The 26,471-nt window shown below is 40.2% G+C and overlaps 1 protein-coding gene across 1 annotated transcript in view; it reads right to left on the bottom strand.

The window, feature by feature from the left end:
* LOC118419233 (protocadherin Fat 4-like) overlaps positions 1–26,471 on the bottom strand; it is a gene marked incomplete in the record, with an annotated part of 82,732 nt that overhangs the window by 43,477 nt on the left and 12,784 nt on the right. The window contains 3 exon segments of the mRNA XM_035825582.1: positions 1,072–2,169; positions 7,098–7,334; positions 7,637–8,144. Coding sequence (XP_035681475.1) covers positions 1,072–2,169; positions 7,098–7,334; positions 7,637–8,144 — 1,843 coding nt within the window.

Here is a 26,471-nt window from a genome sequence, read left to right as displayed (position 1 = left end):
GGGGATTTGCAGTCAGTGTGAATAGGGCTGGTGTTTTTTTTGGAAACAAATAGAATTGTTTTAATAGTATTACATATACAATATGACTGCTTTGCAAGGTCTCCATCCAGACACCGTTCCCCATTCAGCACAGAATTACATGTACAATGTACCATACAGTGTTTCCGACACATACTTTTAAACAATTAAACATTTGGAGGGGGATAAAGTTGCAATCTAAACGGATGCTGCAGTCAGAACTTGTGTTTTTCCTGCAGAATACAAGGGAACCACCTGCAAGTCAAGGCTAGGAGGAATCCAAGGGTCCAAAGTCAACATAAATCATGCAGCCTGGGATGTTTTGTCAGGAAAGCTCTGGAAAGAGTACTGGAACTCCTAAGGGACGTGGCTAGTATAGGGCAGATAACACATTGGGGCCTGTACATGTTACAAAAGACAATGCTTCAGAAAAGTACTAAGCCCAAATTCAATCCAAAAACTTCTTCTCCACCAGAAAGTCACAGGGGTCATCTTATAATTTTCAAAGAAATAAGGGCATCAACCAGCTCAGACTCTGAGGAATGCTCCCTCTATAAAAGGAACCTACCCTTTGACTCCAGCTTTCTCCTGATACAAACCGCCGCACCCAACAATTAAAATCCACCCTTTCGTCAACAAAACTCAACAATTAAAAGCTTTAAAAGATGGGAAAGCTTAGACCCTATCTGTTCCTTCTGACCTGAAAAAGTCTCCAGATTGGGCCAAAGTTTTCAAGGGAAAGGAGGATGTTCAACTATAATCATACACCCATTTTGTGTCCTTCACAGTATAACTCCAATGTGACACCTGCCTTATAGTCCAGACAAGTCTTGGCAAGCATCTTCTTTTTACCAAGAAAGGTTCCAAAAACTCAGTAATCACTCACACAGTAATAACCAGTATTGTACACTGTATATTGCGAAGAATGCTGGGATGCATGCCTGATCTCCTCTGGATAATAATAATAATAACAGAATGTACATGAGAGCAGGAAATGTTCCAGTAAACTAACCAGGCTTGATACTCAAGTTAGGAAATGTAGGAAACTCTTACCTCTGTCCTCGGCCAAAACGGTGAGGAGGAATTCCGATTGGTCCTCCCTGTCCAGCGTACGCAGCAAAGAAATCCTTCCATCAGAAGACGTTATAGAGAACTTCCCATCCTTATCATCGGGGAGGTAGTAGTCCACCTGTCCCATCGTCCCAGAGTCTTCATCCTGTGCAGAAATCTGCGTGACAAACTGCGGCACGTTGTTGTCGTTTTCCATGACGTGTGCGACAAAGGGTGAGTTGAGGAACAAGGGGACGTAATCGTTGACATCCGTGACCGTGATGGTGACGGTTGCAAGAGCTTCTAACGGCGAGGTGCCTTGGTCACGCGCCCGGACGACAAGGTTGTATCCTGTGGTTCTCTCGTGGTCTATGAGCCTGGCTACAGAGATGCGGCCTGTGACTGCATTGATGGCTAGATCATTGTCAGTGTTTCCACTCACAATGCTGTATCGTACAACACCATTGGTGCCCTCGTCCACGTCTGCCGCCACAACCTGTACAAGCTCTGTGCCAACTGCAACATCCTCCAGAACTGAGACATCATAAGACACGGGTCCAAACACAGGGTTGTTGTCGTTTCTGTCCAACAGGTTGATGGTGAGGTCCATTGATGCGGACATGGGTGGCCGTCCTTTATCGGTAGCGGTGACTGTAACGATGTAACTTGGCGTCGCCTCCCTGTCGAGATCTCCATTAACCCTCAACTGTCCTGTCACAGAGTCCAGCGCAAACTTGTTCCCTGGAATGGAGGCCATGGAATATTCCACGTAGCTGTTGCGTTCTTCGTCGGGGTCCTCTGCCCTGATCGTCATGACTACGGTGTTGACTGGACTGTTCTCGTACACAGACGTTACGTTTGGTGTCACGAACCTAGGCGGGTTGTCGTTGATGTCGTTCACGATGATTTCAACCTGAGCGGTGCTTGAAAGCCGCATGTAAGCAGGGATGGCGCGGTCTGTTGCCATGACGACCAGATTGTAAAGGTAGTTCTGCTCGCGATCAAGAGCCGCAGCCGTCACAATCGTGCCGTCTGATTGGATGCTGAACTGATCATTGGGGTCACCTGACACGATACTGAAGTCCATCTCTGCATTGGGTCCTAAAAAAGGAAATAAGTCACAAAACATGTTAATGACATTCACAATTTCTAAGTCTACATGCATTCATCACTTTGCAATATCTTCAACAGAATGTCTTTAACACACAAAAATCTGAACAACTTATTTTGTTTTCAACCTAATATTGAGTGAAGGTGTTTTCACATTTCAAAGAATCTTATTTTCATTCATATTTGTGTACACCTAAAATATAATGTACATGTAGTCGACCAATTTTCTCTTAAAAAGACATTGCCATCATAGGTTTGTCTTAAAATCATTTTTTGTGTCTTTTAAGTATTAAAAATGCAAAAATTTAAAAACAGCACCTGCTGTATTCCCTCGACTTTATGTCACGGTGGCATGGTAGTGAGTCAAGTCAAGGATCAGGACAGAGGCATGATGTTGCGGATATGATAACCTTTATTCAGGACAATCTGGGCACGTCCTACCCTGTCGGCGTCTCTAGCTGGAATCCCCTACCCTGATACGTGTCCCTTCTCAAACCCCTGTACATCTGCTCCCAATTACTCGGGTGACACTCCCCACACCAGGGGTGATCACAGAGTGACCACGATGTCACCTCGTGACACCTCACCCCTCATTTTTTAAAACAATTTCCACATTGTTGACAGATGGTCATCACCGCTTTTCCTTTACAATTACATACTAATTCTTCTACAAAGCAATGAAGTTATAATGAAAAAGTACAGGAACAACAGTCTAATCGTACATAACAAAAACATTCGACAGTCCGACAAAGCAATAACACAAACACAACAATTTACAACAACAAAAGTCCATCAATGGCTGCAAGGTGTCTTGCTCCGACTTCCTCCTCGGCGGCCGGCTTGCGCACTTCCGGGTGTGTCCCGGAACCACAGGAAACGACAGGAACTCCTCTGTCCGTCGGGAAGAGGCTTGTCTTGTCAACAGAGGCCTCCCGGCTAGATGCTCCCACGACGACGACTCCTATACGACGTCGGGCCCTCGGGGCATCGTTGTCTGCCGAGTCGTGCTGTGGAGTCTCGCCTGTAGAGGTTGGGGTCGGACAGGACAACGCAAAGCAACCACTGACGCACATACACCGGTCTCCTAATCTCGACACCTCACCTACGTCTCAACTCTTCTCTACCACTGCTCTCGCTCGCCTCTACCTCTCGACATTAACATCTCCTCAACAAATGAACACAAACATACAGACTTTCCGACAATTACATGAAACGCCTGACACCCCTGACCTGCTATGGAAACATCATACGAACTACACATTACTATCCCGGGGGGTAAAACCCATATGTTCTAACCGCTGCCGGCCTTCATGTGCCCGGATTTTCCCGCTACCCGGTAGAATCCGCCGAAGTATGGCTTTCCTGGACACACTACAGCTTCAGCCCCTCCCCCCACTTACTATCAGACCCACCCGCTTTCAATATAAGTTCAACTGTACGCTTGTATATCTATAACAGTTCTATCTCTATCTGTCTATCTTACATCTAAAATGACCCATCTGGTGACTCCCCCCCACTGACTTCCGCCACGTCCACATGATACTCGCTACTCAGCTAATCTATACTGTATTCCTGATAGCACTGACATAAATTATCTAACTTTGGTCGCCTACATTATAATATATTTATTTGCAAATCCATGCCCGTAGGCTAATTGCAATGATACAGACAGTGAAAAGTAACAAGTGTCTATTCTAAATACACACACGTCAGCTATCTATGTACATGCTTCTACTTCTTTACTGGGTGGTTTGACTTCTTCTTTGGAGGCAGTGGCTGATGAAAAGTCCCACTTCTTTAATGATTAGTGGATTCTGTGATTTTAACAGAAATATAGTTTTTTTGAGGTCTACTAACAATAACAAATCTAAAACTACTACAACAAAGCTGAACAAAGTAAGTAACAGAACTAGGCCGGTGTGCACGATGCGTCAATGATATTATGCGAGCCCACCGACCTTCCTCCTGTGTCTCTCTCTGCCCGGCCGGGCGCTCTTCCTCAGGGCACCGCCGCGTGGCCGTCCTGCCCCTGCCCTGCTGCCGCGCCCGCCGTGTGGCCGTACTCCGCTCCCCTCGCCGCTGCTGTAGGCCATTACTGTCGCGGTCATCATGATCACAAATCGCTTCCAGTCAGTCTGCATCTCTCGAACGCCTCCCCTCCTGCTTCCTCTCGCTCGCCTCGGCCACCGACACTCCCTCGCCGCCTTGCCCCTAGCTGGTCAACCCTGCGGGCTCGGTACTCCGGGCCGGCGCTCTCTGAGTCGAAGTCAGCCTGCGTCTCTGTACACTCCCGTTTGCCTCTGTCCCGTCCGTTGAACTTGACTCACCCCAGCTGTACTACCAGATGTCACGGTGGCATGGTAGTGAGTCAAGTCAAGGATCAGGACAGAGGCATGATGTTGCGGATATGATAACCTTTATTCAGGACAATCTGGGCACGTCCTACCCTGTCGGTGTCTCTAGCTGGAATCCCCTACCCTGATACGTGTCCCTTCTCAAACCCCTGTACATCTGCTCCCAATTACTCGGGTGACACTCCCCACACCAGGGGTGATCACAGAGTGACCACGATGTCACCTCGTGACATTTACACTACTTTGAAGTAGTCAGATGCACAGAGATATCCTCAAATTAATAGCCTATCTCCAACCTAATTGAATGTGAATGGCATCCTGTGATTCCCCTATAGTGTAAGACAAAGTAAATTTCCATTCCCATTATGATAGCCACTCAGATGTCCTTGCCACAAATCCGTCCTGTAAATTATACATTACAACTTCATCCTGGCCAATTTTGAGCAGGTGGATTGGTTACAAAAGGCCATTATCAACACTGTGATGAAATATAACCTTAATGTATGCATGAGTTTGTGCATTTACATCACAGAGGATGTAGCAATCAAGAAAATGTTTCACTCAGGGACAATTTAACACAAGGTCTGACAGTAAAATTGAACGACCCATCTCGCATTAATATTAAACTGTCCATGGACGGTTGGAACATCTAATCAACCACTGCATTCTCGGATCCATTACATCCCAGAAGATAAAATGAAAACTAGGTCAAAGGTGATCTGATGGATTTTCCTTTTCCATAAGCCAATCACGACTGCCGTAATTGCATGTTACCTGAACCTTTTATATGGTTTACACTGCGATTTATATCATGAGGGGGACTACCATTCTAATTTATTTCCTTGTGAAGTGCTTTCTTTATCAAATGGTTTTGGCCGTAAAGTATTTGAAGTCGCTATCTAAACTCTCTATACAGCCAGAATCTATCATGTCTTTCTTTTATTGCCTTTTCTGATAGATGACTTTGTTGTGTTGACACAGAAGTATTGATGTGGGCTCTAATAATATCGTCATCCATGCAGCTTACAGTTCTTCCACAATTCCTCTGTCATGGCTATTTACGAATTCGTAACTGGACCGTAGGAAAAGCCATTGATTCCGTCCCCAGCTCTGATTGCAAAAGGGATCCTCTGATTGCAAAAGAATGATTGTTCCAGAGAAAGGCAATACGGGACAAAGACTGGACAAAAGGGATACAGTTGCCAATCCAGATGGTTCCGTCACACCTCTGTGGCTACCAAATGGTTTTCCTGCAAACGTGAGCTGCCATCATCTGAGATATAGCGCCATTTTCATTGTACCGTGTATGGCCTAGATTGTTGTCTGCCAGCCTTCCATTGCATTCATCAAAAGGGAAGGAACGATTTATGTTCTTTATATCCACTGGGGTAGAGAAAATCACTTTGAAATGGTCTCAAAGCAAGTGTGAGAACATTCGGTATAAAAGAAGTCTTAAGTTATGAGAGATTGATGAAATTGATAGCTTCATTTTTCATAGAAAAAACTCAAAGTCAAAAATGTGCAAATGAAAACAATTAAGCACAGCTGTTCTTATTAACAGCCTAGTATCATAATATCAACAATGCAAGTAATTGAAATTATGATACTTGTGCTGTGAAATATGTAAATGGTTTCATGTATTACAATAGAGCTTATTTCAATTCATTCTTAGGCACAGGATAGAGTTTCATAACAACAATCTACTACTTTAGTCAGGCCAAATTAAGAAAAATATGATTAACTAATAAGCAGATGGCATGTGAGACAATAGGAAAGATTTTTATCCAAGCTGCATTTTTACATGTCAACAGACCACCTGTCCAAAGCACCACCCTTAAAAGAATGCTTTCTGTAAATTGGCTTTCAACCAAATATAGCCTTTTGGGATTGGTCAATTTCTAACTGTCACTCACCTGGCCATGCTATAACAGAAAGGTAAAGCTGCAAAGTGGATGATGGCTTGACGGAATGCGAGAGAAATGTTACGGTATTCTTTGATACTATTTCTACAACAGCTTTCGTGGGACCATTTTGTTGTGCATTTGTTTCTGGATTAGATGTTGTCTAAATAAGGGTTGTTAGAAATGTAACCAAAAAACACACGCCACCTTCTCGATGGACATGAGTTTTCAAAATATTTCAGCCCAAAGGAATGAAGAGGAATTTGAATAAACATACTACTTTTGGGGTTAAGGAAACCTCCTGTTGTTTGGGTCTTTGTGAATTTTTCATGAATGTTTTTTGTAACCTAAAGGCTTTGTTTGTACTTTGATCCTCTTATGCTACACAAGTATTTTTTTCTATTTGTTTTGGAACAAAGACAACAATATGGCATGTTCGGCCTAAGTCATCTTTCAATATTTCAATGGTGAAGAATCCCTACGTAGAGTCCTTTTTTCCTCACCAAACTGAAGGGGAAGGTGCAAATAAGTACTACCAAGTGCAGATATCCTCTTGGATGGGACGTAAAGCCAAAGGTCCTAAGTCTGAGGAGAGCCACACCTCCAGCACATTTAAGATACCATACTTCATGAAAAAAGCAAACGGTACAAATACACAGCATACCTTCATCTCTGTCTGTTGCAGAAACAGTGAGAATACTGGTTCCTGCGGGTACATCTTCAGAGATATCATCAGCGCTGTAGCGGTCGGGGTCAAACACGGGCGGGTTGTCGTTCAGATCCTTCACGTTGACGTAGACGGTGACAGAGCTGGCGCGCCCGCCGCCGTCCCGGGCCTGTACCGTCAGCACGTAGTGTTGCGTCTGTTCGTAATCGAGCGGCCGTCTGAGGATGATGACTCCTACAGGGGGAGGCAACAGCACTGTGTTATTAGCAACGTCCAGTTCAAGCATAGTGCTGAGCAGAAACGATGGTAGTATAACTGTAAAGATCTCAATTAATTTTGGGGGCCTCTTAACCTTTAAATGGAATAGCCCAGATGTCATGCTTACATCCATCTACTTTTGCAGGAAATAATTTTACATTAAGAGAGAAAAGGAGGTTGTGTGTTTTAAACCTGAGGTTGAAACACTACTACAGTGTTGTACAGAGCTCAACTCCCAAACCACCAAAGTTAAGAGTTACCACAAACTGTTCACATACCAGTCTTTGGAGTGATGTCAAACATCCCCTGGTTCTCATCCGTGATTGAGTATGTGATGTCCGCGTTGCTTCCTTCGTCCGTGTCGGTAGCCGACACGAAATTCACCTCCGAGTTCACCGCGGCGTCCTCCCTGATGTCAAACGAGTACACGGAACGGAGGAACTGCGGAGCATTGTCGTTAACGTCGGTGAGAGAGATGTTGACGTCTATCGTAGACGCCTGCTGTCCGTCGCTTGCTTGTACAGTGACGGAGTGTGTGGGTGACTGTTCACGGTTCAGTGGCCCTGTCGTCCGTATCTCTCCTGTGTCGGAATCCACACGGAACTGACCATCGTCCCCCGCTATGATGCTGTACAGGACGACGGCATTACTCCCGACGTCCGCGTCGTTGGCGACCACCGTCGTGACCAACCCTCCGCTTGCCAGGTCTTCAGGAATGCTGATGTCACGATAGTCTGTGTTGAACATCGGCGCGTTGTCATTTTCATCTTCAAGAGTGATGGTGACCTGTACAAAATAGAGAAGATAAAAACTTCATAAGATACTTAAGGAAAGATTCTTAGGAATCAACCAATGTTTACAAGTCAACAACAAACATACATACAAATAAAAAGCCCAGTAAAAAACATTCTAAATTCTGACGATTTTGGCACTTAAGGTTCAACTTTTTTCACAACTAAAAAGAGGTCCCTTAAGTATTGTATAACCTTGAAAAGCCGCCCCCTCCTACCTGTTATGCTCTGGTTTTCCCCCAGGACCCCAGCACTCCTTACTAACCCTTATTTATTTCCCTAAGCTGTCTGTAGTCCCTCCCATGACTGTGTTTAGGCTGGGCACAGCAGCTTGCTTAGTAACAGAGAAGTCAGAAGAATAACATATCAGGCTAAATGTCTGCCCTAATGGTTTCCATGTGCAAAAATGAATTTCCAATAAATATATACACTCCAACTTATATTTCCCACAGACTCGGATTGTCAAAAGCTGTAACACACATTGAGGAAATGTCTCTGATATTGATAATTGTCTCCCATGTGGAAAGCCAAAAGACCACCCCCAAATGGTATTACCTTAATATTTAGAGAGTCTTGCTTGTGTTTTTCTTGGTTATCAATGCTTTTTGTCAAATTCACACTCCTAAACAAGGATGTAGGGATAATCCTGGTAAGCTGTGAGATAAAGGCGAGCTAAGCTGACCCAAGCTGCTACATTTGCAGTGCATCTGATAATAGGTTGGTACAGTCTGGCACTGCAGGGAACTAGACTTACCCTGTCACAAAGAGACTTCTGTATACTTCAGTACAAAGCTTACCATACATGTAGCTGTAAGCCTGTCGCACATAGCTGACCATAGCCTACTGTCCAACCCCAACCTTCCTTAAAAACCTAGTTTGGGAGTTAATCAATTTATTTCTTGGGAGTTGGAAGGCAAAATTTGCCGTCTAGTCTTTAAACAAAGTCTGTGAATTTAAAGTCAGAAAAGTAATATTCTGCTTGAAAGCCATCAGAGAAATGAAACAGGGTAAAATAATTATAATTATATAGAATGTATTTCAGGCTACTTTCATATAGTACCAACCTAGATGTGTCTACAAGTACAAGAAAAGTTGTGAGAAGGTCCTGAATGTTAACTACCGGTAGGCTTTTTTTTTTCAGTAGTTAATATACTGGAGCACACAGGAGTGTAGAATCACACATCACACATTTTCTGAGTCAATTTTTACATGCTATGCAGCAGCCAGGCTGCCTAAAGGTTACAGGTCATGAGCAATATCTATTGATTTTTTAAGGCCTGACAGCAACACCTCTAATCTATCATATCCAACAGTACTCATTACCTGGGAGGACAAACTTCCGATAGCTAAACCACATTTTACCGAATGACCCCCTGCTCACCCCAACTGAAAACCTGGCTGGAACAATTTACAGTCAAAGCATCTTTCATCACAGGGAACCACCTGGCTACTTGGCAGTTTGGGGATGGGGGAAAATTAGAAGGGCTTCCCCACAGTCTTGTCAGTTACGATTTATGTCCAGTCAGGGATGGAATGCTACATATGTTAGGGCACATGTTTGGGCTTCCTTGGGGCTGTATCTTTTTACCCAACTCGCACACCCCCCCCCATCTGCAACAACCAGTGGTATAACCCAAAAACAGGACAGTTTGAGTTTGAAAGTCATCCCATGTTACTATTGTTAGCAGTAGATGTTTCAAATACTCACTGCATGTGAATACATATATTTCAGGCTGTTCCATTTTTTCCCTGAAGACCCCATCACAAAATGTGTTTTGCAAGAAGTTGCTCCTAAGTTGTGCCTCATTGCTGGTTTCTGTACCATCCTGTTGTAAACCAATTTCAAAACCACAGAAAACCATACATGTATATTAAGTGGTTGCGGTAACATTACCGACTCCAACAAACAGTTCCCATTACTCTATTGATGACCCCATGACCCCAAGTCTTATCGTCCCATGCAGCGTCCACAGCGTATGTTAATCCTGTTATGCGATATTTCATTCAAGTTTTTATTCCATTCAGCATGATTTCGCGCTTATCCATTGTCTTGTGGATTGTCAACTTATATTTTCATTGTGAATGGAAGAACTTTTGTTCAATCTGATGTGATTTCAAGCTCAACTCAATTTAGATGATAATGAGAAAATATAAATGTGTATTCATGGCTAAAATCTCTGTACATTGTGGTACTATGACTCAATGAGTTTGACAGGCAGTTACAAGACTTACAACTAAACAAAGACAAGCAATTTCATTTCTAAAATACTTTGGAGTGCCTTGGCTACCAGGCAATATAAAGAAAAGTACACAAGGGTCGGCAATGTGAATTAGATTTGAAGAATTAAACAGACTTTCACATGATGCCGCTACCACGACAACAATATGATACAATATACACAAGATCTAAGTAACCGACCAACGACCCAGACATCGTTACTACTATTAACACCATGTTCACTCGGTTTAATTAGATTGTACAACACATACAATAGCACTTAAGACTCAACATTCATTTCTCACTAGGATCTAGAAATCATGAGGCTTAACGGGGCTTGAAATACCACAGGCACGTATTAATAGAAAACGTCTTTGGCAAGCCATTACTTAAGTAGAATAGTTAACTCAATTCTCTTGCAAATTAGAATGGTAGTTTATTCTACCAATTTCTTTGCTGACATAGGCAAAAATATCAAAAACTCACACATATTATAAATGCTCTTTTAAATTTGTATACATTAACTATATTAAGTACCTCAAATATACAATAAGGACATTTTAACTTAACTCAATAACAGTTGCCAAAAACTGGCACCAGCTAAATTTTAAAAAGGAAATTTTAGAAGCATATTTTACATAAAACATCTACTTGTCCTTATCCCTATATCCATATGCACAGTATGGGTAATTTCTTTGTTTCAGCAAGATGACAAAGGACTTGTCCGTACCAGGCAGTCCCGGCACCATGTATTTTATACACACAGAAATTTCTGTTGTGGACAATACCTCTAAAGCTAACTATCATCCCTAGTCAATACATACTATAGCATGTCTTTATAATGGTTTCACCTAGATGGATATTGTTGTTTTCTTAACCCACATACGTGCAATAATACATGTAGTCTGCTATGAGATAAGCAACTAGATAATATTGGAATAATATTTAAGAACTCAAACTCATAGAAAGGGATTAACACATATACCAGTTTGACAGCTACTGTCAATACGACCTCTTCTACCTATGAAACACCTTTTTGGATAATCTTATACTTTTCACATAATAACATATTTTTAAGGACTTTTTGGGCTGCATTAGAATTTAGATCATCAAGTATACACTGACAAATGACATGTTCAGGAAAAGGATGACATCTCCAGAACAAATTGCTCAATTCTTAATTTGATACCATCTTGGGAGGGGCGAGAAGTCCTCGAAAAATGAGGATTGACCCCTTCTTACTCCACCCCTGAAGGTACAAGAATATCTGATCAATCAGGGAGGTTGTCTTTTCAGTGACATGTCTCCCCTCAGGCACTTGTGAACAGGTGTCTGATCCTGGGAACTCACCTGGTGTACTGTACATTCATTTATTTTCCACCAGACTTTATTTTGTGGTAAGAGGGGAAGAAGGTTTTTGTAGTATTGTTCACAGTTGAAACATTTCTGCAATACATTTAGTACTGTAGTAATACAAGGCGACACACATCCACTGTGTCATGATTTCCCAGTTATTTAGAGGTAACTATTAAAATGAAACCACTGTGAACATTTCAATATTTGCAGTAACTTGTAACTACCGAAATATTCCTCTCTTTATATTGTGAGCCTCTGACAGAATATCTCGATCTTTGTCAAATAGTCAACTGTACAGTTCAATAACAAGGTAGACTGTCAGAATTTCAAGAAGTTGAACAAACCTTAAAAGTTTTTACCAATCTAATCCAGTTGATAAGAAAGAAGCCAGGACACAACTGTGGTTGTTCTCGACAACGTTACATGATCTAATTTAGATCATGACAGCAAGGGATTAAAAGGGATTAAGTTGTGGATTAACCGTTCACAACTAATTTTCTGACACCATTTCATTTCAATTCAGAGACTATACACCTTAATCTGCATGGATGCAACCTGTCATCATTTTGTGTCAATGTGTGAGAAACTTGTTTGTTTGAGAGCAATTTATAAAAGGCTGGGAATGAATTGGTACAAAATAAGGTACTTTTTGTCTGTTTAATTGCATTGTTACTTCGTGACCACTGAGGTAGAAAGTAACTTAACGGAAACCACTGGGATAGAAACAAGCTGGAAAACCAGAGATAGAAGCACTCAAAACTGACTATTTCATAAAAGTAAACGCAGTTTGAAGGCACTGGAAGTAATATACAGCAGCCTTTTGCTATCTCCAGCTGCCTCCTCTTAAACTCCCTTTCCTCTGTGCAAAGTACCCTGTGCTTTTGAAATGGCATGGACAGATAATGAAATGTACTCCACTCCAGGGGAAAAGCATCCAAGAGGAAAGTTGACAAGCTCTTCCCATGCAAGGTCCACAAGCAAAACCTGCCCCAGAGTAAACTGCAAAGGTCTTCCAGCAAATAACCACCACTCCTGCAGAACAATACTCTATCCTTACTACCTTTGATGGCATCACCATGGAAACCTGTTACTGTCCCTAAAACGTTCTGTTTACGTGCCTTTGGTGTGAGCTGTTAGAAATGCTGTCCATAACCCTGGTACTAAAAGGGATCATCAATTTGCAGGACACCTTAACAATATCTACTATAGGACTGTAATGTTGCTAAGACTTGTTACTGTAGCCCCCCTCCCCCAATTGGTGATTTCTCTCTGATCTCTCAAAAGGACGTCATGTTGTATGAATCATTAAACCTTAGCACCAAATATTTTGAGAACTTCTTTTGAAACCTGTAAATCATTGAATTTAGGCATCAACAAAAAAAAAAAATGACAGGACCATTGATAACCATGATGATGTTCCTTGTAATCTCAAATTTTGTTCTTATTTTTTGGAGCAACCACATGATCACAAATTTCAAGGGCATTTGAACCAAGCGCAAATGCAGCTTCCATCAAACTCATAAAATCATATCTACATACAAATGTGTGTTGATACATGCCCTTGTAATTTATTGCTCTGAATGAATTATTATGACTGTTTTACCATCAAGCAGTTACATTTAATATTGAGACACTTCAATAATGAATAATGACAGAGTTTGCATCTCTAAGTCTAACCAAATCATTGTGCACCAGTATGCAGTAGCAAACCTTAATAGCTCTTTACAGTAGCTTAAGGAGGTATCATAGGTCACCCAGATAATTTTAATTACACCCAAAAATGTCCAAAATGTGTGCAGAGGCCTGACCTAACATTGTTATAAAGCATGGACAAACAACATGGACGTGTGTAATAAACTACACAGGTTTACAAACACAGCTTTTCATCAGTGGGTAAAAGCCATGTCGGGTCACGTTTTATAATGCTGGGATCTGAAACTGTGTGTTTACGTGGTTTTGATGAATGTGACACGGACGCCGTCACCAAGTCACGTCATGTCCCGACGTTTTCCTTATCAAAACTAAGGAGAAGAACACACAATTGCAAATTTGTCCCACCACCTGGTATTTGGGTACACTCTCAAACACCCTGACAGGCAAAATGAGCCTCTTCTCCAGGAGAGCACGCAGGTAAACAAACTCCCTGATACTGAATAAAGAAGAAAAACAAGCCATAACATACTGGAGTACAGTAACCCGATATACCCCATATAAACCCTCGTGGGGTGTTGTTTCTAGAGTCTCATTGGCTGGCTGAAAATTTAACCCCTTTGAAAAGACTGGAGTGAGAAAACAAATATGCATGAATAGGCAGCTATGGGGAGAGAATGTTGGAAGGAAGATTTGGTTTCGACAGGCCTACAACCTGACCAAATTCTTGCACTGTTGTAACAATCGCGTAACACGTGTGAAAAACAAACTCCTGGAAGATTTCTAGTCTTGGATCTCTGCAGGTGGAATTGTTAATCTGTTTGAGATGTCCACCAATGGGGGAATGTCGTGATAATCTGCGCATTCCTTCCCCCGCGGCAACATTTTAAGCCGGGATCAGCTTTCTCCCATTGTTTGTGTCGCAAAAGCCCGGGCAACAATGCCGCCCTCTCGGAATGGCAACATCCGCAAGATTATCTATTTTGTCCACAACTTTTCTCCCGATTTTCGCTGGTACACTGTCACAACATCATGCACGATGAGCCAGAACACATGGCCCTTCCAGACAGACACTAACAATAAAGGCAAGTAGTTAAAAGTCAAATGTAACAATAAGCTTTAATAAAATCTCTAGTTAATGAGCTACCTGCAATAAAGACCCTTTCTTCCAGTGAGAAAGTGTTATATAAACAGCTGCTTAAAGCCCTTTCTATAGACTTTGCACTGGTCTGTATGTACAAGGGCATTTTAGAAACCTTGACTCAAGACAACTCACAACATAGTACAAAATACACATTCTGTAATCTATGAATTTTGCTGCAACTAAGCTACAGCACTGATATGAATTTTCCAAACAATTTTTTTTTTTAATGAAAAAATGGTATTGCTTGAAACTTTCATAAATGTACTTCTAATTCCTATTGTGTGGAAGCTAAATTTGTAAAACCAAATGTCATGCTAAGTATATAAACCCTGTGTCTTCCAAAGATTTGAAGATGAAATTCTTCAGACTGGCTGCACAAACTGAGATCGTGCTCATTCCTGTGTGCAACTACAAGACGCCTTGCAAGAATGTTATCAGCGGAAGAAGCTATCCTGAGACCAACTGAAAATCGAATATTCCTTGTGGATGCCTGAAGGATATTGACGTCCGCATGCCAGCCTAATATATTAAGCCTTTGCCATGGTAACACTCGCTTTGAAGTGTGAAAATTCCCTGCATTTCCCCGATAACAGCATGTTCCGACAAGCTGGTACAGACTTCAAGTGATAAGTATTTTTGTAAGGCATATACAGATGGATATTCAGGCAAACAAAACACTCATCTACAACTAACTTTCTTCATCTCATGTATATCCTAACATTTATATTCCTTTTGGAAGAGCAAAGAAAGACTTAGTGAAGGCACCTCAAAGCTGAACCTATGTGCAAATCACACCTGGAATGGATAGGTGAACTTTGGCCCAGGTAGAGAAGCCACACCTTAACTTTTATCTCATATGAAATGCTTGGAAGTTGGAGGGGGATTTGACCAACACTCCTTATTTCAAACACATTATAGAAACAGGAAAGATATACCTGTAGCTATCAGAATCTTATAACTTACTACAAACCAAAACCTTGCCTCCATTTCATTTTAGACTAAGAAGCTGCAGTGAATGGTTTTCTTGGCACAACTTCATGTATGTCACTTGCAGTTGCACATTTGATTTTGCATATGCATACGTACTGAATCTGCCAATTCCCAAGTACTTTTTGTGCATTTTAGTAGATAAGTGGCTATCGGACACAATTAAGATCAAGATGTTTCATGTTGATCTGATTCCTGCCATACCCAGCTGGATGTTACTGTATGTTCTTGGGAAAGGCACTGTCCTGACTCCGGGTGTAACAATGGAAGGCAAAAGGCAATGGAAGGAGTGGATAACAATCTACTGCCCTCATGGTCTTAAAAAGACTATGAGATTACCTTAACCTTTTTTACACAATCTTTGGTCAAAACAACCCCAGTGACTGGTGCCACTGCAGCAGCCAGTACCAAAATAGGGCACAACCCCAAGATCCTTTGGAGGACTGGGTCAAGCAAACTGTCGCTCGCGAACAAAAACATTGCTCCATGTTTGTGCCACACCAAGCCTCTCGCTAAACGTCCTAGATCCCCCGCACAAACACAAGGCACGTTTAGCATTCCCGGTCCCGCGCTGGAATCTTTATTGCATGCATGTCAGGCATTAAGGAATAATTGCAAGGGGCATGTTCGGCATATTTTTGAGGCGGCAGACAGTATATTGGGTACTACCCACTCGGTCACTCCAGCAATGTACAACATCAATTTTCAGGCTATTAGGGTACGATGCCATAATGGTTTACATCAAGGGCACATCAATGGTCTTCGGAAAAAGTCCTGCTATAAGGTATACAGTCCTTTTTGAAGAAGAACAAATTAAATACTAAGACTTTATTGTTCCTTATTCATTTGATTAGTTCTTAACTTTATTAATTTCTAATACTAAAGTTATTGGCATTCTATAGTCCAACAATCTACATTAAGCAATTTAGCACAAATAAAAGAAATATACATTATGCAACATTGCTAATTGTGCTATACTACAGTAAAGAAAACAACCTATAATATATATTGTCTTTACAAATCATGATCTAAAAGGGCTACAATTTTGTGACTTATGGTAAGAGCTTTTGGCACAGAGCAAGCAGTCCAGTTTAGCTGATGGTAAAAGGAAGACATTCTCATGATTAATTTCTCTCTCCTGTTTTATGGCATCATAAAAATGTGTCTATGATATGGATAGTTGGTAACACGAGAAGACATACATGCCATCTATCACCAGTGCTATCATAATTGGCCATAATTTATAGCTAGTACTGGCTTACTAGTGTAAATTCAATCCACCCACAGTTTTATACCATAATCAATTTTTATGGTCATGACACACTTTCTACAATAACTTTATAACCAGTTTTGCAGTGGATGGGCTGAATCACATAGAGATCATGCTGATAAAAATAATTCATTATGATGGTTGAATTAACAAGGAATAGTATCCATTTATAAATCAAACTATACAAAGTTGTGACTGTTAATGTCATGAATGTCATGTTACAATCTAATGTATGTAAAAAAAAAAGCTTTCAAAATGACCATTCATTTCTTAACTTGAGGTGACAATGCAAATTGCATTTATTTCAAGCGTAAATTTCCATCATTTTGGACATGAATTCCTTTGGCCGACCATGAACTTGACATGCTCTGTGACTCAGCGAAACTTACGACTCAAGGAGGTCTGTCTACAAGGTCTTCGTGACTCCACATAACTTTTCCATTTCCTTAAGTCTTCAATTTTCCTTTCTTCACCATGGCTCTCTCAGTATACATAATACTACTGTCCAATAAATTACATTTAACTGCAGACCTCCAGTTAAAAGTTCATTCAGTAACTGGTCAGAATTTGAGTTTCTTGTGAATCAATATGACATAAGAAGCAAGCAAAAAAGTATGTATAAATTTCACAATCAAAGCCTTTCAAATGTAAACATTTCTTCGTTTTCTACTTCATTTCATACGATCCTCCACTAAAGTTTGCCCTAATCCAAACTGACAGATCACAAACTTTACTGGCAGCTACCCTTTACTAAACAGCCACTGGGCATCGGGAGGGTCAAGACTTGTTGCCATTGTAATTTTCCTAATTGCTCGTTACTAAGGGATAACGATGTGCATGTGGTAGGGGGACTGCTGGAAAATTTAAAACAAACGCCATGGCTTGAAGCTTCTGACAGCAATTTGTAGGCTGTGCATAAATCCTGTCTCCTTTGAGATTTACCACAGACTTGAAGTAGTGAGTCCTACTAGTCTCAAGACATTGTAATTTCTTACATCTGCAGTGTTATTGTCACATACTATACCTACCTACCTACCTAGTCCCTTGACCTCCTGGTTGTTGGGGGGACAAAGTAGACATACTATAATCTTTTTGAAAACCCATACAATATCATGCAAGTTACATGCATACATGTATTTTGTATTGAGATTGTCTTTAATTGGAATACAAATTTCTAATACTTTATGATTTTTTTTAAGATTAACATTATAATGAAATTAAATGGTTTCAAAAGTTGTTCAAAGAGTTATTGTACAAATTATAAAACATGGCCAAAGTGTCCTACATACCAACTTTGTGCATATTACTATTATGGTAACATATAAAAAAAGAAATGTTTTCCCAGTTTCCAAGCCAACACTTTTATTTAAGTCTAGAGCATGTCAAGTTCCTGGCTTCAAACATTCCTGCTATTTCAAGGCCACATCTTGTAAGCTTCTCCTCCCAAAGGATTAGAATATTTCCTGGTACCGCCTCAGGAAAATGACTAGCCAAGCCTCCATCATCACTTCACAGAGAGAAACACATAAATTTGACCTGTCAAGTTTTAGCTTTTACAGCTACCTGTTTTAGCAGCTTGGCTCCCATTTCAGTTAACAGGGTTAAGCAAACAAACATATAATTTGCACATGCAATCATTAAATAGCTTTACAAGAGGAATACAATACTTGTTTCATACTATAAATTATAAAGTTAAAATATAGCTTTTTACTGTCTGTAACAATTGGTACATGGAAACAGAGTATAGGGTTTTTAGTAGGAATATAATATACTAGTTTGGTGAGCAATTTTGATATTGGAGGGGTTTTCTTTTCTTTAGCCTGTCTGTCAAATGTTTTACTACAAAAATTCAAGAACTAAGGAATAGACTTGGGATGGCCCAACTGTACAGTACTTAAAGTTCAAAGATTCACGAGTCCTGAGGTGTGTGTTACTGTGGGTGGGTGGTCAGGGTGAAAGCAGAAACCCAACAAAAATAACTCTTTCTCAACCAAACACCTGCTTTACAGTCCTTCTCTTGTCATCAAATGGACAAACTGACATTTGAGAATACTCATAAAAATAAAGATTTTGCATGTTTGATAAACACATGCAAATTTCTTCATATCATACAAAGAAAGTTATAGCTTGAAAGAAACTGAACTAATAGTACATATAGATGTTACAAAGTGTGACTTCTTTGAGACCAAATTGTTGCATGAAAACAGACTTTCCAACTTTGCCACTTCTTAATGCAAAATAAGAGAGGACAACAATCTTTCGAGCGCTGCACTCTCATAGCTTCTTATCTCTGATGATCTCAGAGATAGTCACCTCTGACTTTGAATGGGTTATAGTCCACACCTGAAACCTGACCGTGAGTGTTAAGTAGACTGGGCACTCAACCCCAAAACAGGAGCGAACAGGGGGCTACATTATAAAGAGGGGTGCCTGGTCTGTTTGGTAAACAGTGGTAGCCGTGGGTGGAATAAGATGGGGTTGCAATTTTATTTCAGGTGACAGTTTTAGAGCAGCAGGGTGTCCCACTTAACACGGGAGGCGAGAACGTTGTGTTGGCGTTAAAACAACGGGGGCCAAACAGACACAAATTTGACAGCTTCAAATTTCAGCCGAATGAGGAAGAACTTGATTTTCAAAATGTCACATTTGAATTCCTTTGCTATGTACGATAGCAGTCTTAGAGAAAAAAATCTAAAACATTTCCTGACAAAACCAACCAATTACAGTCAAACTAAAAGAGCATGCCAATATGGAGAGAAAAAGAGATTTGTCCCGACAAAATTCGGCATGTAAAAATTACATGTATCCCGTATCCAGGTAGTGTTTCTTTGTGATAAAACGTATAGATGTAAAAATAAGTAAAATCTCAAGAAGGTTAATTTTTTTTGAAATTGATGATAAGAAACAAAGGTTCAAAAATCTGACAATTTTTGTTATCTCACTGACTTATAAAGGTGTGAAAAACAGAAGTTATCTCTGAGATAATGTTCCTAATGGCCTCCACCTGTGCAGATAGATACAGTATTACAATACAGGGAGTGTTTTTATCTAGCCTAGGGCTTCCATAATAGTACCACACAAAAGGTTACTAAAAGGTAAAGGTCATCCTTTTCAAAGGTACAATGTTATTGTTACCTACACTACAGCTTTCAAGTATGACATGGACAGGTACGATCTGGTCAAAACCTCACTGTTTCATCTCAGATTTCATTTTAAACTTATGACGAAGCACCTTGAATATTCAAACTTGTACTGACAGAAATGTAGGAATGTTTCCTGGTTTGTAAGTTTTAGATGACATCAACAAAAATTCAAATTGCATGATTACAACAACTCCATACAAAAGTCTTGCAGATTTCGCAAGAAGAAACAGCTACCAATTATCGCATAAACGTTCCATAAAATCAAACAGTGTTCAGGGTTCTAGTTTTGGAGACAAGTGTCAACAGAGTAAGGTGAGCTATCAGACACCCCACCTGCGTAATACAGGTGAAACTATGGTGATAAGTGTGACCCATCTAAGCCCTTATGGCCACACCTGGGTCATTTATCCAGTACAGACATTCCCTGCTGTGACACATCCTACCATGGCAGTTAAGCCCTGGTTAGACAGCTCGCTATGCCTCGTGTTTACACACACATGCATGTGTTAGCTACCGAAATATTCCGCCAAACTGCCTTGGTAGACAACCGTACATTTAATTACCCTCCAAACAGCAGGTATTCTTTCCTTATCTTGGACAAGTATGGTCGGACACCGAGTGTTCTTGCGCAAACGAACACAAGCTTTGTTTTCTGGTGTATACAGAAGCTTTTGTGTAGGTTTGCTAACTGGTAGGACTGCTGGAAAGCCTGGAGGGGGGAACGTCCTAAGGACGACACCCCCTGCCGTAAAGTAGCAACAGCCTGGAGCTACGAATGCCAAATGAACAAATTACCTGAGCCAGCATTCATTATCTATCCTGTATCGCGAGCAACAGGGACAAATCCTCCAGGTCAAAGACAACACCTCGCTTGTTGACTTGACAGACAAAGGAAAAGTATAGATACTCTAGATAGACAACAAGACTTCCTCTAACCATTCAGTACACTTAAACATTGTACATAATCACCTGTCACCTCACAGCATAGTAATGCTTTTTCCTACCTGAAAAGTTACACTACAGACATTGAAAAATGACGGTAAGAAATTCCACGAGCACAGATGTGATTTGAAATACATATACCTGAAAAGAAATTCTACCGTCAGGACTGAAGGTAGAATTGTGATCAATCACCATGGATATTGAAGCTCATTATCAGTAACTATTAAAAATCCTTCTATATTTCTGGGGAAGCTAGATTTAGTCCTGATAAAACCTGCTATAGAGATTTCCCAAGTTATCCTGAAGACTCTTTCTCTACTTTACAAACATAGAGAAAAGAAAATAGTGATAAAATAGGAAGAAATCTATCTGCAAGAATAAACCTACTACAGGATAGACTATTTGTGAGCTCACAGCTTGCAGGGTTGTCTGCAAAACTTGTCCCTGCGTCCAGGGATGGAAATACACATGTATGCTTGTTGGGACAGACAGAAACTTCACTCCATCTGGATCCATCCAAACTATCTGAACTTTATGACATAAAACTGATGAAAACACATTTTCAAAAGTTTAAATGACAGATTTAACAACGAAAATAAATTACATGGGCTTCAAAACAAATACATGTGACAGAGAAAAATTCAAGCTGGAGACAGCCCTGATTTCAACAATCTTATCTTTTGTCTGTGAATGTTACAACCTGCTTTGCAACAACTTTTTACTGTTGACAACAGCATGGCTGACATAGTTTCACCACTTTGCAGAACCTACCTGACATCTTCCTGTGTATGATAACATCATTAAAAACATGGCAGCCACTAGCTAATCTTAAACCTAATCCTGGTCATAAGTTACAGAGATTCATAAAATTTGGATTAGATTAAGCGCAAGGCACATGGCCAGTAATGTTTGAATGCTTACATTGACTTAAGACTCAATAATAGCTATATATGTTTATGTATCTAAATATATCTATATATTCTTATGTCTACATTTGGGGAAGTAACTTGGACGAAATGTTTAATTTGCATATTCTTAAAATCAAATTAATATGTTATTTGTGGTGGTTTTATGTTTCTGCTGTTTTCAAGGTGACCTTTCAGTCTTACCTTGTTGAACGTATGTGTTACTTCTGTTGTATCAACCACGAATTTAAAACACCGCAAACAAGCCCTTTCCCCTGCTACTGCGTAAAACTTTAAACAATTTATAGTACTTTGCTATATGGACAAAGTCATTTGGCACTGAATCCAGCATTCTCAGTGGTTCATCTGTTTATCATCTATCCATTTAGAAATACTTGGTAACTGCACATCAAGAGGATTCTACATTTTCTTCAGTAGATGCCGATTGCAAGTTTCTAATAATAGCTGTGAATGGAGTTCAGCCCTTTACCACGATCAATATTTAAACCCAGAGCCGTACGGCTATATAACCATAACCCCACTTTGACCCTGTGCATTACAAAGACTGCCGCCAAACGCGGCAATAAATACACAGTCAACCACAGGTCATGGGGCCTCTGCACAAAGTCACACACGGCATTGTTAGAATGGCATACATTATTTTAAGCTGCTCCTGTTGAGTGAAAGGGTTCAAAAATAAAAGAATAATTCAATAAAGAAACTGAAGATACCAGTGTTTGAACATTGGACAGAAAATAAAAACTACAAACAATATTATAGGCCGTGCTAACTTCCAAGTGTAATTCATTTCAGCACACAAAGCAAGATTCTATAATTCATATCATAACAAAACACAACTATCAGATGTCTTTTGGTCCTCCCTTATCTTTTTTTTTTCACTTTTTCAGATAAGCAAGATGGACAGGTATTTTCAGACAAGTTTCTCTTGATTGTGACATTCTATAATGCTCCTAAACCGTTTGAAGACATTAGAATTTAGATCTACAAGGTACAGATTGACAAAGAGATGATCTAAGTTTTTCTTCATCTGAGAAAACCAGTCAGTAATTATGTCACATGAGACCACAAATTACCAGCTTGCTTGTCCCTGGGGAAGCTCCACAGATAGGGAAGACAAGACAGAAATCTCTGAAGATGGAATGGTTTCTTATCTTACCTTTTCCAGATGTCTGAAAGGTCTTGAGCAATTATCTTGCTATTCTTAGGACCAACTAACAGAGCTGGATAGTATTGGTTTGGTTGTTGCTTTGTTGTTCTAAACCTACCACTTTTGGTTAACCCTCTTCATAAAGCTTTATTCACCAAGCAATAAACAGTTAATTAATAAATCATTGGCAAGAGTGGGGTTAAAGAAATAGCTAGTACTTCTTATACTACTTATCTGGTTAATCATTTCAAGGACCTTATGAAAGCTCCTTGATCATTTGGCTTAATTTTTGTCTTTTTTTTTTTTTAAATTACAGTTTGAGTAGAGTTTTGGGTAGAGGGAAGACAACCCCAAAAGTAATACAGATAGTACAAGACTGTTGCTATAAAGTAATCCTAGAACTGAACTCCCAATCCAACATGACCATACTACAAATTGGTGATCATGCCTCACTTACAAAACTTCCACTGTTTCATCAGATAACAGAACACAGTTTACTGTTGTCATGGAGACCATGTGTGCTCTGGAAAACCTGTGTGGCTTCCTCTCAGCCAACTCAGCCACAGAAAATTCATCTAGAAGTAGAACCCCAAAAGGCCAAAGTGTCAATGAATTAAAACTTGGCACAGAAAACACATGCCTTCGAGAAGGATTGTACAACTCCATGCTAAGCCCTTCAGAACTTGACCATATGCATATTGTGAAGCTAGACCCTCCCCAAAGCAGTCTAAACAACTGTAGAAAATAGATTTGTCCACATCTCAAAGCTCCTCAAGAGTCAAAACTTTAAAATCAAATTTCCTTTTCTGTTAGCAAATCATTTCCTAATTCATAAAGGAGGTATTGGCATACTTAAATCCTATTTTTCTGAATATAAAAAGTAATACTTAATGCAAACAGTGTCAATGTCAAATACAACATTTTTAATTAACGTATGCCATAGTCATTGTGCCCTTGGTGTAAAATAGGCTTCACCTTCCATGAATGGACTTGTGTTGGGCTGTCTTTACAATGGAAACGTGTAAATAGACCAGAACCAAAATTAGACATTATATTTACATGTGTGGGCCTGACAATGGCATTGGTACAGGACTTCTTTCTTAGCCATGTCCTATTCTTAGTATATGTATACAAAAGGCCTTGGCCTTTCCTCAACCATAGAGGTAAAATAGAATTGGACTATCAAGAGAATTGCAAGCACATATAATCGTTTTTTCATACCCAACCTCACCTCACCTCATACCCAACACGATGTCTTAATCAAGAGGAAACAATGTAACACCATTACTAAAGCATATATTATATCATATATGCGACATGTTTTAAATTGAATATATCTTAAAGGTTTTGCATAGCATTGGATGTAAACAAGATCTGATAAAAGCTCCTTGATGTAAACCACCTTCAAAAAATTTTTCATATAAAATTACAGAACTACAAAATTGCAGGTAAGGTACAAATGAGCTACAGAAGTCTTAAGACATCAAACTGAAATAAAATAAAAAATACGCAATGTCTTTATTCAGGTTGTTACAAAAAAATACGAAATGAAGATTTGATATATCTTCTTGAAGGGCATTTTAAGGCTTCAATATATCTTATTCTGCAGGCTGGACTGCCTTCAGTGTTTGATGTACTGGTGTGCCTGTATTGCACCTCCCCTTCCAACATACAGGTGACTACACCATCAGCTGGTGGGATCCTGTAATTTCCCAGCTTGCCTGACAGAAACCTAGCAGAACTTCAAAGCCCTGGTGGCCTCATCTTCAAAGAGAAACATAGGCTTCAGTATGGCAACCATAAGACAATATATCTGCCTCCCAAATCCCTGGTAGTTTCATGTTCTCATGCCTGTCATCCCTTGTATTCTAATCTAAGTTGTGAGGAGAGACTGACTTGGTTGTCAGAATACCTTTTGCAATGTGCAGGACACAAGTCTTTCACTTGGACATATCAAAAGATCATGGACATTAAATGTTTTAGTGACATTTTATACATAGATAGCGAGCGAGCAATTTTATGGCCAATAAAAGAATTAATTGAGTAAGTTACCCTAGAAAACTGGTAAGGAGATTAGAAAGCCAATACTTATATGTACCATGGAGTTTATAGAGGCTACTAAATGTTGCATAAAGAATGCCTTTACAGTATAAAGACTGTACTGTTTACAACTGTCTATGACTTGCCAGTACTACTAGAATGGCTATCGAGCTGGTAAAAAGAGTGTACACCATTTGTAAGGATAGGTAAGGTGTAGAATTCAAACAAAATAAAACCAAAGAAACTGTGATTGTACTGGTCCTTTTGAACACAAGTCATTTTGTAACGCTCTATTGCTTCGGAGTGTGGGCTTTTAGAACCAAGATGGCGGCGGGGGGAAAAGCTAAACAAACTCGTCTTGCCGTCGGGGGTGGCTTGGTATTCTTATGCAAATGTGGCATTGTGCAAGGCGATCCCCCACCTTTATAAACCAGGCCCGGTGTTCCCTTTCAGCTTGGATTACTGCCTCTCATGACTAAGCATCAAATAGTCATGACTTGGACTAGATCAGCTCCTTAGAAATCATAACCGGCCCCTTTGAGACGTCAAGATGGTAAGAAAAGGAAGGAGAGGATTTAGGGCTGGTTTTCTAACAAGAGCTGCATACAAACTACACCAAAAGAACCAGAATAGAATATCACTCCCTGTGACCGTTTTGTAAAACAAGAAGCCCCTTTATATTTTTCCACCACCCATAACAGCATATTTTCCTTATGCATACTGAATGTCTATATGAGGTGACACGTGAAATGCCCCCCATCCGCCAAGGTATTATTCCTCCAACTCCAAGGTGTGTCTACTCAAGTCCATGGTATACATGCCAACACACAACCTCAACACTTGTACTTTTCTTAACTCCTCTACTTGAAATTCTCAACAAGTCAAACCTGTGTACTATAAGCAAAATCCCACTAACATGTATGTTTATTGTTTACGTCTGTATACACGTCTTGGTTTGTTGTCAAAGCAACCTGTATGTATTTGGCCCACTGGGGTAGTAGGGTGTAATAAAGGTGTTTTATCCATTACTTTGCAGACGTAAAGATTGACGAAACACAAAGAAGTCTACCATGTCACAAAGAAAGTGGTCTGATGGCTTCAATCCTGTACAATCCGTACATGCGGACACATCAACACAAAAATTCCACACCTTTTTACAGACTCAAATTTGGGGGTGCTGAAACTGCGAACAAAAAGCCACACGTTCCTTCACAAAATTGTCCAGACTACAATGAATGCGAGGGAAGAGACAATAATGACTGGAATTAACTACCACAATTTAGGGCTTCCAATCTCCTGCTTTTCTTCTCCAAGCATTCAGATGCAAACGCACTTACTCATCCACCTTTTAGTCTGTCTTATTTAGATGTATAAATCACAGGAGTGAATCCACCTGTGTGATAAACACACATCTGTTTCACACTCACTTATTAGTCACTATTCATACCCAAATACGATTGATAAGCTCTCATTAAATCTGCCTAAAGCCTGGACCCTAC

The sequence above is a fragment of the Branchiostoma floridae genome, chromosome 7 (assembly GCF_000003815.2).
Source record: "Branchiostoma floridae strain S238N-H82 chromosome 7, Bfl_VNyyK, whole genome shotgun sequence".
Lineage (NCBI taxonomy): Eukaryota > Metazoa > Chordata > Leptocardii > Amphioxiformes > Branchiostomatidae > Branchiostoma > Branchiostoma floridae.
Note: the sequence above shows the minus strand (reverse complement) of the source record. Positions and strands in the feature narration are given on the sequence as shown.